General features: G+C 44.9%; 1 protein-coding gene across 1 annotated transcript in view; it reads left to right on the forward strand.

The window, feature by feature from the left end:
* The window catches only part of ELP1 (elongator acetyltransferase complex subunit 1), a 189,676-nt gene that overhangs the window by 28,020 nt on the left and 144,719 nt on the right, over nucleotides 1–16,937 (forward strand). The window contains exon 3 of the mRNA XM_069740676.1: nucleotides 16,217–16,369. Coding sequence (XP_069596777.1) covers nucleotides 16,217–16,369 — 153 coding nt within the window. The remainder of the gene's footprint in view (nucleotides 1–16,216; nucleotides 16,370–16,937) is intronic.

Raw genomic sequence — 16,937 nt, forward strand, 5'->3', positions numbered from 1 at the left:
TTGGATTACATTTACGGTTGGGATTAGGGTTAGGGGTGTGTATGGGTTAGGGGTGTGGTTAGGGTTACCATTGGGATTAGGGTTAGGGGTGTGTTTGGATTAGGGTTTCAGTTATAATTGGGGGGTTTCCACTGTTTAGGCACATCAGGGGCTCTCCAAACGCGACATGGCGTCCGATCTCAATTCCAGCCAATTCTGCGTTGAAAAAGTAAAACAGTGCTCCTTCCCTTCCGAGCTCTCCTGTGTGCCCAAACAGGGGTTTACCCCAACATATGGGGTATCAGGACAAATTGGACAACAACTTTTGGGGTCTAATTTCTCCTGTTACCCTTGGGAAAATACAAAACTGGGGGCTAAAAAATAATTTTTGTGGGGAAAAAAAAAGATTTTTTATTTTCTCGGCTCTGCGTTATAAACTGTAGTGAATCACTTGGGGGCTCAAAGTTCTCACAACACATCTAGATAAGTTCCTTGGGGGGTCTAGTTTCCAATATGGGGTCATTTGTGGGGGGTTTCTACTGTTTAGGTACATTAGGGGCTCTGCAAACGCAATGTGACGCCTGCAGACCAATCCATCTAAGTCTGCATTCCAAATGATGCTCCTTCCCTTCCGAGCTCTGCCATGCGTTCAAACGGTGCCTTCCCCCCCCCCCCCCCCCCATATATGGGGTATCAGCATACTCAGAACAAATTGGACAACAATTTTTGGGGTTCAATTTCACCTGTTATCCTCGGGAAAATACAAAACTGGGGGCTAAAATATAATTTTTGTGGGAAAAAATTTTAGTTTTATTTTTACGGCTCTGCATTATAACGTTCTGTGAAGCCCTTGGTGGGTCAAAGTGCTCACCACACATCTAGATAAGTTCCTTAGGGGGTCTGCTTTCCAAAAAGGTGTCACTTGTGGGGGTTTCAATGTTTAGGCACATCAGTGGCTCTCCAAATGCAACATGGCATCCCATCTCAATTCCTGTCAATTTTGCATTGAAAAGTCAAACGGCGCTCCTTCCCTTCCGAGCTCTCCCATGCGCCCAAACAGTGGTTTACCCCCACATATGGGGTATCAGCGTACTCAGGACAAATTGTACAACAACGTTTGAGGTCCAATTTCTTCTCTTACCCTTGGGAAAATAAAAAATTGGCAAAAAGATGATTTTTGTGAAAAAATATGATTTTTAATTTTTACGGTTCTGCATTATAAACTTCTGTGAAGCACTTGGTGGGTCAAAGTGCTCACCACACCTCTAGATAAGTTCCTTAGGGGGTCTACTTTCCAAAATGGTGTCACTTGTGGGGGTTTCAATGTTTAGGCACATCAGGGGCTCTCCAAACGCAACATGGCGTCCCATCTCAATTCCTGTCAATTTTGCATTGAAAAGTCAAATTGCCCTCCTTCGCTTCCGAGCTCTGTCATGCACCCAAACAGTGGTTTACCCCCACATATGGGGTATCGGTGTACTCAGGAGAAATTGTACAATGGGGTCCATTTTCTCCTGTTACCCTTGGTAAAATAAAACAAATTAGAGCTGAAGTAAATTTTTTGTGAAAAAAAGTTAAATGTTCATTTTTATTTAAACATTCCAAAAATTCCCGTGAAACACCTGAAGGGTTAATAAACTTCTTGAATGTGGTTTTGAGCACCTTGAGGGGTGCAGTTTTTAGAATGGTGTCACACTTGGGTATTTTCTATCATATAGACCCCTCAAAATGACTTCAAATGAGATGTGGTCCCTAAAAAAAAAATGGTGTTGGAAAAATGAGAAATTGCTGGTCAACTTTTAACCCTTATAACTCCCTAACAAACAAAAAATTTTGGTTCCAAAATTGTGCTGATGTAAAGTAGACATGTGGGATATGTTACTTATTAAGTATTTTGTGTGACATATCTCTGATTTAATTGCATAAAAATTCAAAGTTGGAAAATTGCGAAATTTTCAAAATTTTCGCCAAATTTCCGTTTTTTTCACAAATAAACGCAGGTAATATCAAATAAATTTTACCACTATCATGAAGTACAATATGTCATGAGAAAACAATGTCAGAATCACCAGGATCCGTTGAAGCGTTCCAGAGTTATAACCTCATAAAGGGACAGTGGTCAGAATTGTAAAAATTGGCCTGGTCATTGACGTGCAAACCACCTTTGGGGGTAAAGGGGTTAAAAACCAAAAACTTAATTTTGAGAGGTGCAAGAGGGGTTATATATAGGGTTGAGCGAAACGGGTCGAACATTTTCAAAAGTCGCCGACTTTTGGCTAAGTCGGGGTTTCATGAAACCCGATCCGACCCCTGTGCGGGGTCGGCCATGCGGTACGCGACTTTCGCGCCAAAGTCGCGTTTCAATGACGCGAAAAGCGCCATTTCTCAGCCAATGAAGGTAAACGCAGAGTGTGGGCAGCGTGATGACATAGGTCCTGGTCCCCACCATCTTAGAGAAGGGCATTGCAGTGATTGGCTTGCTGTCTGCGACGTCACAGGGGCTATAAAGAGGCGTTCCCGCCGACCGCCATCTTACTGCTGCTGATCTGAGCTTAGGGAGAGGTTGCTGCCGCTTTGTCAGAAGCAGGGATAGCGTTAGGCAGGGTCCATTAACCACAAAACCGCTTGTGCTGCAGCGATTTGCACTGTCCAACACCACCCTCGGTGTGCAGGGACAGTGGAAGTTTTTTTTTTTTTTTTTTTTTTCCTCAGCGCTGTAGCTCATTGGGCTGCCCTAGAAGGCTCCCTGATAGCTGCATTGCTGTGTGTACGCCGCTGTGCAAACCAACTGCTTTTTTCAAAGCACAAATCCTCTTGTTCCTTCCTTTCTGCACAGCTATCTTTTTTGTTTGTCCACACTTTTTATTTCATTTGTGCATCAGTCCACTCCTTATTGCTGCCTGCCATACCTGGCTGAGATTACTGCAGGCAGGGAGATAGTAGCTGCCTGCCATACCTGGCTGAGATTACTGCAGGCAGGGAGATAGTAATTGTAGGACATTCCCTGTTTTTTTTTTTTTTTTTTTTTTTTTTGGTGGGAGATTAAGATTGGCAATTTGGCATTTCTGCTAGAGTGCCATCCCTGTGTGTGCCATCTCTCTCACATAGTGGGCCATAGAAAGCCTTTTCATTTTTCTGTATTTTTTTTTGTGGGGTGTATAAATTCTCCCTGATAAAAATACAGTGGGAGATTAATATTGGCCTTTGGGCTTGTGTGCCAGTCCTGAGTGTGCCATCTCTCTCACAAATAGTGGGCCATAGAAAGCCTATTTTATTTTTTTTGGGGTTTTATAAATTCTCCCTGAAAAAAAGGGAGATTAATATTGGCCTCTGGGCTTGTGTGCCAGTCCTGAGCGTGCCATCTGTGCCAGCCCTGAGCGTGCCATCTCTCTCACAAATAGTGGGCCATAGAAAGCCTATTAATTTTTTTTTTTGGTTTTATAAATTCTCCCTGAAAAAAAGGGAGATTAATATTGGCCTCTGGGCTTGTGTGCCAGTCCTGAGCGTGCCATCTGTGCCAGCCCTGAGCGTGCCATCTCTCTCACAAATAGTGGGCCATAGAAAGCCTATTTAATTTTTTTTTTTGTTTTATAAATTTTCCCTGAAAAAAGGGAGATTAATATTGGCCTCTGGGCTTGTGTGCCAGTTGTGAGCGTGCCATCTGTGCCAGTCCTGAGCGTGCCATCTCTCTCACAAATAGTGGGCCATAGAAAGCCTATTTAAATTTTTTTTTGGTTTTATAAATTCTCCCAGAAAAAAAGGGAGATTAATATTGGCCTCTGGGCTTCTGTGCCAGTCCTGAGCGTGCCATCTGTGCCAGTCCTGAGCGTCCCATCTCTCTCACAAATAGTGGGCCATAGAAAGCCTATTTTATTTTTTTTGGGGGTTTTATAAATTCTCCCTGGAAAAAAAAAGGGAGATTAATATTGCCCTTTGGGCTTGTGTGCCAGTACTAAGCGTTCCATCTCTCTCTCTCTCTCTCTCAGTCAGTGGGCCATAGAACGCCTATTTTTGGTTTTATTTGTTTTCTAAATTCTCCCTGAAAAAATCATTTTATTTTATTTGGTTTCTAAATTCTTCCTGATAAAATCACATTTTTTTTATTATTTTTTTTTCTAAAGTCTCCCTGAAAAAAAAAAAAAAAACAGTGGGAGATTAATATTGGCCTTTCTGCTTGTGTGCCAGTCTTGACTCCTGGGTGCGTCATCTCTCAGTCAGTGGGCCATAGAACGCCTATTTTTGGTTTTATTTGTTTTATAAATTCTCCCTGAAAAAATCATTTTATTTTATTTGGTTTCTAAATTCTTCCTGATAAAATCACATTTTTTTTATTATTTTTTTTTCTAAAGTCTCCCTGAAAAAAAAAAAAAAAAACAGTGGGAGATTAATATTGGCCTTTCTGCTTGTGTGCCAGTCTTGACTCCTGGGTGCGTCATCTCTCAGTCAGTGGGCCATAGAACGCCTATTTTTGGTTTTATTTGCTTTATAAATTCTCCCAGAAAAAATCATTTTATTTTATTTGGTTTCTAAATTCTTCCTGATAAAATCACATTTTTTTTATTATTTTTTTTTCTAAAGTCTCCCTGAAAAAAAAAAAAAAAAACAGTGGGAGATTAATATTGGCCTTTCTACTTGTGTGCCAGTCTTGACTCCTGGGTGCGTCATCTCTCAGTCAGTGGGCCATAGAACGCCTATTTTTGGTTTTATTTGTTTTCTAAATTCTCCCTGAAAAAATCATTTTATTTTATTTGGTTTCTAAATTCTTCCTGATAAAATCACATTTTTTTTATTATTTTTTTTTTCTAAAGTCTCCCTGAAAAAAAAAAAAAAAAACAGTGGGAGATTAATATTGGCCTTTCTGCTTGTGTGCCAGTCTTGACTCCTGGGTGCGTCATCTCTCAGTCAGTGGGCCATAGAACGCCTATTTTTGGTTTTATTTGTTTTATAAATTCTCCCAGAAAAAATCATTTTATTTTATTTGGTTTCTAAATTCTTCCTGATAAAATCATATTTTTTTTATTATTTTTTTTTCTAAAGTCTCCCTGGAAAAAAAAAAAAAAAAAACAACCAAAAAAAACAGTGGGATATTAATATTGGCCTTTCTGCTTGTGTGCCAGTCTTGACTCCTGGGTGTGCCATCTCTCTCTCTCTCTCTCTCTCTCTCTCCAATTGTGGTCCATAGAAAGCCTATATTTTTTTTCCTTGATTTGGGTTCTAAAATCTACCAGAGAAAATAACTACATCAATCATTGGTAGAAAAATATTGGCCTCTGGGTTTGTGTGCCACTCCTGACTCCTGTGTGCGTCATCTCTCAGTCAGTGGGCCATAGAACGCCTATTTTTGTTTTTATTTGTTTTATAAATTCTCCCTGAAAAAATCATTTTATTTTATTTGGTTTCTAAATTCTTCCTGATAAAATCATATTTTTTTTATTATTTTTTTTTCTAAAGTCTCCCTGAAAAAAAAAAAAAAAAAAAAAAAAAAAACAGTGGGAGATTAATATTGGCCTTTCTGCTTGTGTGCCAGTCTTGACTCCTGGGTGTGCCATCTCTCTCTCTCTCTCTCTCTCTCTCTCTCTCTCCAATTGTGGTCCATAGAAAGCCTACATTTTTTTTCCTTGATTTGGGTTCCAAAATCTACCAGAGAAAATAACTCCATCAATCATTGGTAGAAAAATATTGGCCTCTGGGCTTGTGTGCCACTCCTGATTCCTGTGTGCGTCATCTCTCACTCAGTGGCCCATAGAAAGCATATAGTTTGTTACATTTGTTTTCTAAATTCTCCCTGCAAAAATCTTTTTTTTTTTTTTTGGGGGGTTTCTAAAGTGTTCCTGAAAAAAATAAAAATAAAAAAAAAATAATAGTGTGACATTAATATTAACATTTGTGCTTCAGTGACAGTCCTGCGTGTGGGGCATCTCTCTAATTTGCAGCCACCAAAAAAAGAGTGTGTAACATTGGGCCTGATTTTCGCTGTGGTCTCACCAACCTGTAAAGGGGTAGCTAAATCATACTGAAGTTATAGCTCACCGTGTAAGTTGTGTGACTGCAACAAATAACGTTAGTTTGGTTACGTTTTTAAAACAATGAGGAAGTCTAGTGGAAGAGGTCGTGGCCGGGGGCGTTCATTGTCAGCTGGTAATGAGGGTAGTGGTAGTGGTGGAGCATCAGGTGGTCGTGGGGGAAAAAATATTGCACCTAAGTCTGGAGCTGTGGAGCCAGGTTCGTCGTCCGGCTACACAAGGCCTCGAACGCTCCCTTTTCTGGGATTAGGAAAACCGCTTTTAAAGCCGGAGCAGCAAGAGCAAGTTTTGGCTTATCTTGCTGACTCAGCCTCTAGCTCTTTTGCCTCATCTCGTGAAACTGGTAAAAGTAAAAGCAGCGCGTCGTTAGTGGATGTTCACGGTCAGGGACAAGTCACTTCCTTGTCCTCTTCAGCAAAAACAACAACAGAGAAGAATGCAGCAGGCGACACAACGGGTTACTCCATGGAGCTCTTTACACATACCGTCCCTGGCTTAGAAAGTGAAGCAGTTAACAGTCCATGCCCATTACAAATTGAATCTGACATGGAGTGCACTGACGCACAGCCACAGCCAGACTACTATGCTGGTCCTTTGACTCAGACCACAACATTGCCCTCGCAGGGTGCTGATCAAGAATCAGACCCTGATGAGACTATGTTGCCCCATCACGAACGCTATACCACCGAACGACACGGTGACACAGACGAAGTTGCGCAGGAGGTACAAGAAGAGTTATTAGATGACCCAGTTCTTGACCCCGATTGGCAGCCATTGGGGGAACAGGGTGCAGGCGGCAGCAGTTCTGAAGCAGAGGAGGAGGAGGGGCCGCAGCAGGCATCAACATCGCCACAGGTTCCATCTGCCGGGCCCGTATCTTGCCCAAAACGCGTGGCAAAGCCAAAACCTGGTGGAGGACAGCGTGGCCATCCGGTTAAAGCTCAGTCTGCAATGCCTGAAAAGGTATCCGATGCTAGAAAGAGTGCAGTCTGGCATTTTTTTAAACAACATCCAATTGATCAGCGCAAAGTCATCTGTCAAAAATGTTCTACTTCCTTAAGCAGAGGTCAGAATCTGAAAAGTCTCAATACTAGTTGCATGCATAGACATTTAACCACCATGCATTTGAAAGCTTGGACTAACTACCAAACGTCCCTTAAGGTTGTTGCACCCTCGGCCAATGAAGCTAGTCATCAACGCAACATCCCTTCCGGCAGTGTAGGACCACCATTTAGCGCACCACCTGCTGTATCTGTGCAGGTATCTTTGCCAGGCCAAAGCAGTCAGGGTCAGGGAATCACCAGTTTCGTAGTAGGAAACACTGCATCTAGGGCACCGGCGGCAACAATACCATCTCCCACCGTCTCTCAGTCTGCCATGTCCACCGGCACCCCCGCTAGTTCCACGATCTCCAGCTCTCCAGTCCAGCTCACCCTACATGAGACTATGGTTAGAAAAAGGAAATACTTAGCCTCGCATCCGCGTACACAGGGTTTGAACGCCCACATAGCTAGACTAATCTCGTTAGAGATGATGCCCTACCGGTTAGTTGAAAGCGAAGCTTTCAAAGACCTGATGGACTACGCTGTACCACGCTACGAGCTACCCAGTCGACACTTTTTTTCCAGAAAAGCCATCCCAGCCCTCCACCAGCATGTTAAAGAGCGCATCGTCCATGCACTCAGGCAATCTGTGAGCACAAAGGTGCACCTGACAACAGATGCATGGACCAGTAGGCATGGCCAGGGACGTTACGTGTCCATCACGGCACACTGGGTAAATGTGGTGGATTCAGGGTCCACAGGGGACAGCAAGTTTGGGACAGTTCTGCCTAGCCCACGGTCTAGTAAACAGTTGTCTGTAGCCGTTCGCACCCCCTCCTCCTCCTCCTCCTCGTCCTCCTGCAGAAGCAAGAGCTCGTCCACAGACCGCAGTCGCACAAACACTCCATCCGCACCTGCCACTGTTGCACACCAGGTCTCCCATTATGGGGCAGCTACTGGCATACGTCAGCAGGCTGTATTGGCTATGAAGTGTTTGGGCGACAATAGACACACCGCGGAAGTTCTGTCCGAGTTCTTGCAGCAAGAAACGCAGTCGTGGCTGGGCACTGTAGATCTTGAGGCAGGCAAGGTAGTGAGTGATAACGGAAGGAATTTCATGGCTGCCATCTCCCTTTCCCAACTGAAACACATTCCTTGCCTGGCTCACACCTTAAACCTGGTGGTGCAGTGCTTCCTGAAAAGTTATCCGGGGTTATCCGACCTGCTCCTCAAAGTGCGTGGACTTTGCGCACATATCCGCCGTTCGCCTGTACACTCCAGCCGTATGCAGACCTATCAGCGTTCTTTGAACCTTCCCCAGCATCGCCTAATCATAGACGTTGCAACAAGGTGGAACTCAACACTGCACATGCTTCAGAGACTGTGCGAACAGAGGCGGGCTGTTATGTTTTTGTGGGAGGATACACATACACGGGCAGGCAGTAGGATGGCAGACATGGAGTTGTCAGGTGTGCAGTGGTCGAAGATTCAAGACATGTGTCAAGTCCTTCAGTGTTTTGAGGAATGCACACGGCTGGTTAGTGCAGACAACGCCATAATAAGCATGAGCATCCCCCTAATGCGTCTGCTGATGCAAAGTTTGACGCACATAAAGGATCAGGCGTCTGCACCAGAGGAAGAGGAAAGCCTTGATGACAGTCAGCGATTGTCTGGTCAGGGCAGTGTACATGACGAGGTACCGGGCGAAGAGGAGGTGGAGGATGAGGAGGATGATGGGGATGAGTATATTTTTAATGAGGAAGCTTTCCCGGGGGCACGGGAAATTGGTGGCGTGGCAAGGCCGGGTTCTGGTTTTTTGAGGGACACAAGTGACGTAGATTTGCCTGCAACTGCCCCTCAACCAAGCACAACCGCAGATTTGACAACGGGAACTTTGGCCCACATGGCGGATTATGCCTTGCGTATCCTCAAAAGGGACACACGCATTACAAAAATGATGAACGATGACGATTACTGGTTGGCCTGCCTCCTTGATCCTCGCTATAAAGGCAAATTGCAAAATATTATGCCACATGAGAACTTGGAACTAATATTAGCAACAAAACAATCAACTCTTGTTGACCGTTTGCTTCTGGCATTCCCTGCACACAGCGCCCGTGATCGTTCTCACACGAGCTCCAGGGGCCAGCAGACCAGAGGTGTTAGAGGGGCAGAAATCAGAAGTGGCGTTGGCCAGAGGGGTTTTCTGACCAGGTTGTGGAGTGATTTTTCTATGACCGCAGACAGGACAGGTACTGCAGCATCAATTCAAAGTGACAGGAGACAACATTTGTCCAGTATGGTTACAAACTATTTTTCATCCCTTATCGACGTTCTCCCTCAACCGTCATTCCCATTTGATTACTGGGCATCCAAATTAGACACCTGGCCAGAATTGGCAGAATATGCATTGCAGGAGCTTGCTTGCCCGGCAGCTAGTGTCCTATCAGAAAGAGTATTCAGTGCTGCAGGTTCAATACTAACAGAAAAAAGGACTCGTCTGGCTACCCAAAATGTAGATGATCTAACCTTCATTAAAATGAACCACAACTGGATTTCAAAATCTTTTGCCCCACCCTGCCCGGCTGACACCTAGCTTTCCTATGAAAAGGTCTTGCCTGTGGACTATTCTGAATGACTTTTCCAATCTCGTAATTTTCTTCACCTGATTGTCCAGCATACGACATGTTTCCACCTCACGAAATGGCCAAACTCCCCACACGGGGCCGTGCTATCGCCACTTTGCGCTTGGACCCTTGAGAGTGCTGTTTGTCTGAAGAGGTGGGTGTGGCCGCTTTTGGTCGACGGCACTGCCACTGGGTCCCTCATAGTACAATAAAGTGTCTCTGGCGGTGGTGGTGCGCACCCAACGTCAGACACACCGTTGTAATATGAGGGGCCCTGTGCCTGTAACGCCGGCCACAAGACAGTTCCCCCCCCCAGCTCAAACAGTGCTCTACCACTAGCAAAATTATCTCTCACAGCTTCACCAATGTGTAGTCTAGGCGCTGACATCCTTCAATGCCTGGCACTGACAATACCATTGTTTTGACATTTTTGTTATGTTAGGCCTTCGAAGCCTGTCTGCGGTCCCTTCTTTCTACAACTACTACACTGACCAGGCCACTGCTGGCCGTGTTACCCTGGAACCAATTTAAAAGTGCCTACAGTCAGCCCAATTTTGTTATGTTAGGCCTTCGAAGACTGTCTGCCGTCACTCCTTCCACTAGACTTCCACTGACCATACACTGCTGCCCATGTACCCCTGGAACCAATTTAAAGTGCCTACAGCCAGCCCAATTTTGTTATGTTAGGCCTTGGAAGCCTGTCTGCGGTCACTCCTTCCACTAGACTTCCACTGACCAGACCACTGCTGCCCGTGTACCCCTGGAACCAATTTAAAATTGCCTACAGCCATGTGTTATTATTTTAGGCCTTCGATGCCTGTCTGCGGTCACTCCTTCCACTAGGCCTCCACTGACCACACCACTGCTGTCCGTGTACCCCTGGAACCAATTTAAAATTGCCTACAGCCAGCCCCATTTTTTTATTTTAGGCCTTCGATGCCTGTCTGCGGTCCATTCTTTCAACTACTACTTCACTGACCAGGTCACTGCTGCCCGTGTACCCCTGGAACCAATTTAAAATTGCCTACAGCCATGTGTTATTATTTTAGGCCTTCGATGCCTGTCTGCGGTCACTCCTTCCACTAGGCCTCCACTGACCACACCACTGCTGTCCGTGTACCCCTGGAACCAATTTAAAATTGCCTACAGCCAGCCCAATTTTTTTATTTTAGGCCTTCGATGCCTGTCTGCGGTCCATTCTTTCAACTACTACTACACTGACCAGGTCACTGCTGCCCGTGTACCCCTGGAACCAATTTAAAATTGCCTACAGCCAGCCCAATTTTTTTATTTTAGGCCTTCGATGCCTGTCTGCGGTCCATTCTTTCAACTACTACTACACTGACCAGGTCACTGCTGCCCGTCTACCCCTGGAACCAATTTAAAATTGCCTACAGCCATGTGTTATTATTTTAGGCCTTCGATGCCTGTCTGCGGTCACTCCTTCCACTAGGCCTCCACTGACCACACCACTGCTGTCCGTGTACCCCTGGAACCAATTTAAAATTGCCTACAGCCATGTGTTATTATTTTAGGCCTTCGATGCCTGTCTGCGGTCACTCCTTCCACTAGGCCTCCACTGACCACACCACTGCTGCCCGTGTACCCCTGGAACCAATTTAAAATTGCCTACAGCCAGCCCAATTTTTTTATTTTAGGCCTTCGATGCCTGTCTGCGGTCCATTCTTTCAACTACTACTACACTGACCAGGTCACTGCTGCCCGTGTACCCCTGGAACCAATTTAAAATTGCCTACAGCCATGTGTTATTATTTTAGGCCTTCGATGCCTGTCTGCGGTCACTCCTTCCACTAGGCCTCCACTGACCACACCACTGCTGTCCGTGTACCCCTGGAACCAATTTAAAATTGCCTACAGCCATGTGTTTTTATTTTAGGCCTTCGATGCCTGTCTGCGGTCCATTCTTTCAACTACTACTACACTGACCAGGGCACTGCTGGCCGTGTACCCCTGGAACCAACATCAGAAAATAAAAAAAAAAGTATTTTGCTTATAAAAAAGAAAATACTGGTGAGATATCAAATGCAGACATTTTAACATTAAAAACAAACACACAACTAAAATCTGGTACAGTACTAAAAATGGCCACCAGCTACAATTACTTTCTCCTGCAAGTAGTTAACTGAAAGTTTTTTTAAATTGAAAACACACATATGGCATCCACCGAGTGTTGTCCTGTCGCGTCTTCTTTATATTATTGCCGAGAAGATGCAAAATAATGAAAATAATAAAATCATTAATTACCAAAATAATAGAGAAAGTCAACACCACATTGCAAATAAACATTCATTCCAAATAAAGAAGCAGGGCGCGTCCGAGGGTGAGTATATACCTAATAAGAATCTAATCACCCTCGGACGCGCAATGCTTATTTCCAACAGCCTTCCTTCCTAAGAATCAGCCCTTCCGTCGTGTAGAGAGACGTTGTGTTACACTCCAAGGTGTTCCCCAGGTTGCCTTTCCTGAGCTTCGATCTTCCGGCTCTCGTTTAGTAGTTCTTGGAAACTACACTGCATTAGGCCTTCAAATTGGGTATGGGGTGTAGAGAGAGGGTGTGTTCCACTCCAAGGTGTTCCCCAGGTTGCCTTTCCTGAGCTTCGATATTCCGGCTCTCGTTTAGTAGTTGTTGGAAACTACACTGCATTAGGCCTTCAAATTGGGTATGGGGTGTAGAGAGAGGGTGTGTTACACTCCAAGGTGTTCCCCAGGTTGCCTTTCCTGAGCTTCGATATTCCGGCTCTCGTTTAGTAGTTGTCGGAAACTACGCTGCATTAGGCCTACAAATTGGGTATGGGGTGTAGAGAGAGGGTGTGTTACACTCCAAGGTGTTCCCCAGGTTGCCTTTCCTGAGCTTCGATATTCCGGCTCTCGTTTAGTAGTTGTCGGAAACTACGCTGCATTAGGCCTACAAATTGGGTATGGGGTGTAGAGAGAGGGTTTGTTACACTCCAAGGTGTTCCCCAGGTTGCCTTTCCTGAGCTTCGATCTTCCGGCTCTCGTTTAGTAGTTCTTGGAAACTACACTGCATTAGGCCTTCAAATTGGGTATGGGGTGTAGAGAGAGGGTGTGTTACACTCCAAGGTGTTCCCCAGGTTGCCTTTCCTGAGCTTCGATATTCCGGCTCTCGTTTAGTAGTTGTCGGAAACTACGCTGCATTAGGCCTACAAATTGGGTATGGGGTGTAGAGAGAGGGTGTGTTACACTCCAAGGTGTTCCCCAGGTTGCCTTTCCTGAGCTTCGATATTCCGGCTCTCGTTTAGTAGTTGTCGGAAACTACGCTGCATTAGGCCTACAAATTGGGTATGGGGTGTAGAGAGAGGGTTTGTTACACTCCAAGGTGTTCCCCAGGTTGCCTTTCCTGAGCTTCGATCTTCCGGCTCTCGTTTAGTAGTTGTTGGAAACTACGCTGCATTAGGCTTTCAAATTGGGTATGGGGTGTAGCGAGAGGGTGTGTTACACTCCAAGGTGTTCCCCAGGTTGCCTTTCCTGAGCTTCGATCTTCCGGCTCTCGTTTAGTAGTTCTTGGAAACTACACTGCATTAGACCTTCAAATTGGGTATGGGGTGTAGAGAGAGGGTGTGTTACACTCTAAGGTGTTCCCCAGGTTTCCTTGCCATTGCTTCGGTCTTCCGACTCTCGTTTAGTAGTTGTAGAAAAGTACACTGCATTAGGCCATACAAAATGGGTATGGGGTGGAGAGAGATGGTGTGTTACACTCCAAGGTGTTCCCCAGGTTGCCTTTCCTGAGCTTCTATCTTCAGGCTCTCATTAAATTGTGGTTAAATGGAACAACTGCATTTGGCGTACTAGTTGGTTTGGGGCCTACTATCGGTGTCTGCCACTCCTTGCTGTTCTCCTCCACTGAACAAAGCTGTGCCGCCTGTTTACTACGGTTGCCAATTTTGAACTGCATTTCGACTACTTACTGATTTGGCCCTACTCTCTGTGTCAGCCTCTCATTCCAGTTGTCCTCCACTGCAATGCCCCCTGGTTATTCCTGTGTTACCAATTTTGAACTGCATTTAGCCCACTTTCTTCTTTGGGCCTATATCTGTGTTTCCACTTCATCGTGCCCATTGCCCAGCCAGTGATAGATGAGTCTGCTGGTACATTGACCCATAACGCAACATTCCCCGTGCACGCTACACAACAACATTGTGACCCTGCTGAAAGTCAGGTTGCTCTTCCCGCATACCATACCACCTTACACGGGGACAAAGAGGAAGGTGCAGATGAAAGTGCAGGTTCCTTCATCAGGTGGGGGGAGGAATACTAGTTGGCGACGTCACTGGCACAGGGCCTCTCATAGTACGCAAAAGTGTTGCTGCCGGTGGGAGGCGCCCCCGCCGTGCAAACACACCGCTGTACTTTGAGGGGCCCTGTGCCAGTGCCAATGCCAACGAGTGGGCCCCCCCTGCTTGCTCAGGTTCACAGCACTTGCAAAGTTGAAATACTTACCTCTCCCTGCTCCACTGCCGTGACGTGGTCCAGATTTCCTGGGCCCACTAATTACTTGAACCAGCCCTACCCCCCACAACTTTAGCCAAATGACCCCCAATTTCAAATGCCTTCCAATTATTATAAGGTAAATTACGCTTGACAAGCTTCATTAAGAAGAATGGATGGTTTTGACATTAAAATGGGCACTCTAGGTGTTTTCCTGGCCCCCACTCACTGCCGACTATGCTGCCCCATTGACTTGCATTGGGTTTCGTGTTTCGGTCGATCCCGACTTTACGTCATAATCGGCCGATTTCACTCGACCCGACTTTGGACATAGTCGGGTTTCGCAAAACCCGGCTCGACTCTAAAAAGGTCAAGGTCGCTCAACTCTAGTTATATATATTTATGCAGTGTGATTATTCATTTTTATTGGTACTATTTTTGGGTGCAAATAATACATGAGAACCCCGCAATCATGCTGCCTCTGTCCAACCACTAAGACGGCACTATTGGTCATTGCAGTGTCTACATTGGTGGGTTAAACTGCAGCAATCAGAACACACGCTGATCACTGCAGTTATTGGTGGGTATTGGCTGTATAACACAGTTGGCACCCATTGTATATAGAGCTGTTTCGGATCCTGAATTTGGGCCATTTACACATATCCAACATGTGATGTATATAACAATATGTGATTTTAAATCCTCCCTGTCTTCTCATTTGTAAGAATAAAAAAAAATAAACATAGTTAACATTGAATTTGTGAAGGTCAGAACTTGCAAAATATTATAAAATATTTATCTGCTCAGTTATTGAGCAACAATAGCAGAATTGCTGTTTTGTTTTTTTTTCATCATTCTGACACACAAGGAAATTTTGGCTGTTTGTATTCAAATATGAATGAAGGCAAAAAAAAATGACGGCGGTGCCATTAAGTTAATAGACTCTTTCGTAAGTGTGAGAAATTCCATTATAGGGCAAACCCTAACTGTTCCACGACCCCAACCACTCCATATACCAGACCTCTGCCCTTCCCTAATAACCTCCCTCTCCAACATCACTGAAGGAGAGCTTACTGGCCTCTTTTCCAAATCGCACCTCACCACCTGTGCACTTGACCCCATCCCCTCCCACCTGCTCCCCAACCTCACTAACATGCTCATTCCAGCCCTAACCCATCTCTTCAACCTATCGCTATCTTCCTGTACCTTCCCCTCTGCCTACAAACATGCCACTATCACACCCATCCTCAAAAAAGCTAACCTTGACCCAACTGCTATGCCCAACTATCGCCCCATATCACTGCTCCCGTTTGCTTCAAAACTCCTTGAGCAGCATGTCCATCCTCAAATTTCCTCCCACCTCTCATCTAACTCTCTCCTTGAGAACCTCCAATCTGGCTTCCGCCCCACCCCTCAACCGAAACTGCCCTGACAAAAATTACTAATGACTTACTCACAGCCAAAGCTAACAGACAGTTCTCCATCCTCCTCCTTCTTGACCTGTCCTATGCTTTCGACACAGTCGATCACTGCCTACTGCTACAGATTCTTTCTTCCCTTGGCATCAAAGACCTTGCCCTGTCCTGGATTGCCTCATGCCTTTCCGACCGCACATTTAGCGTTTCCCACTCCCACACCACCTCCTCATCCCGCTCTGTCTCTGAGTCCCTCAAGGCTCTGTCCTAGGGCCCATACTTTTTTCCATCTATACACGTCTGACTATCCACCACCCTCGGCTCCTTCAGACGGAAACTGAAAACCCATCTCTTCAAGAAAGCCTACAGCCTGCAATAACCATTCTGGCGCCTCGCCATCGCCAGAGCCGCCGCCTCGCCACTACCTTCTGCCTCTTCCCCACTATCCCATAGAATGTAAGTCCGCAAGGACAATGTCCTCTCCCCTCTGTACCAGTCTGTCACTGTAAATTTGTTTACTGTAAACGATATCTATAACTCTATATGTAACCCCTTCTCATGTACAGCACCATGGAATTAATGGTGCTATATAAATAATAATAATAATTAATTATTATTATTATTATTTTTACAATGATATGTTTGTGCATTTTTTTTTTTAGATCATCACAGATATATCTTTAACAGTTGAGAATTTTCTACCACACAATGGAAAGGTTTGTGTTGTTGGGATACAAGATGTTCCTGATCAGGAGACTGTGTGCGTTGCTACTGCCACTGGTGATGTCATCCTCTGTAACCTGAACACTGGCCAGGTAACTTTATTATAATGCTGTGTTTAAACCACATCTCCAGATAAAGATTAATGTGACTTTGTGCAGGCTTCATCTTGTTGCTTTAAGCATCCAGTGCAGACGCTCTGGTCTCTGTACATTCAGCCATCCTTGGATTGGCTGCATCAGTCATGTGCAGTGGCATGTAAAAGTTTGGGCAACCCTGGTCAAAATTACTATTATTGTGATCAGTTAAGCAAGTTGAAGATGAAATGATCTCTAAAAGGGCTAAAGGTAAAGATGACACATTTCCTTTATATTTAGGTGCAAAAAAAATAAAAAATTCAACAAACTCTTGATGCAAACATAACACTATTTTTTCAACTTCAGCTTTTTTACAGATGGTGTTATATTTCCATCAAGAATTTGTTGAAATTTCATAGAATCCGTTCTTCCCTGTACCTGTGAAATGTTCGCCGTGCTATTGGCTGCAACCCCGAAGCATGATTGATCTACCCACACGCTTAATGATTGTCGAATGTATCAAACTTGTTTAGATGATCTTTTCCATACTTTTGATGATTAATTTTATGGTGAGGATGCAGGAGCG

The sequence above is a fragment of the Ranitomeya imitator genome, chromosome 1 (assembly GCF_032444005.1).
Source record: "Ranitomeya imitator isolate aRanImi1 chromosome 1, aRanImi1.pri, whole genome shotgun sequence".
Classification (NCBI taxonomy): Eukaryota; Metazoa; Chordata; class Amphibia; order Anura; family Dendrobatidae; genus Ranitomeya; species Ranitomeya imitator.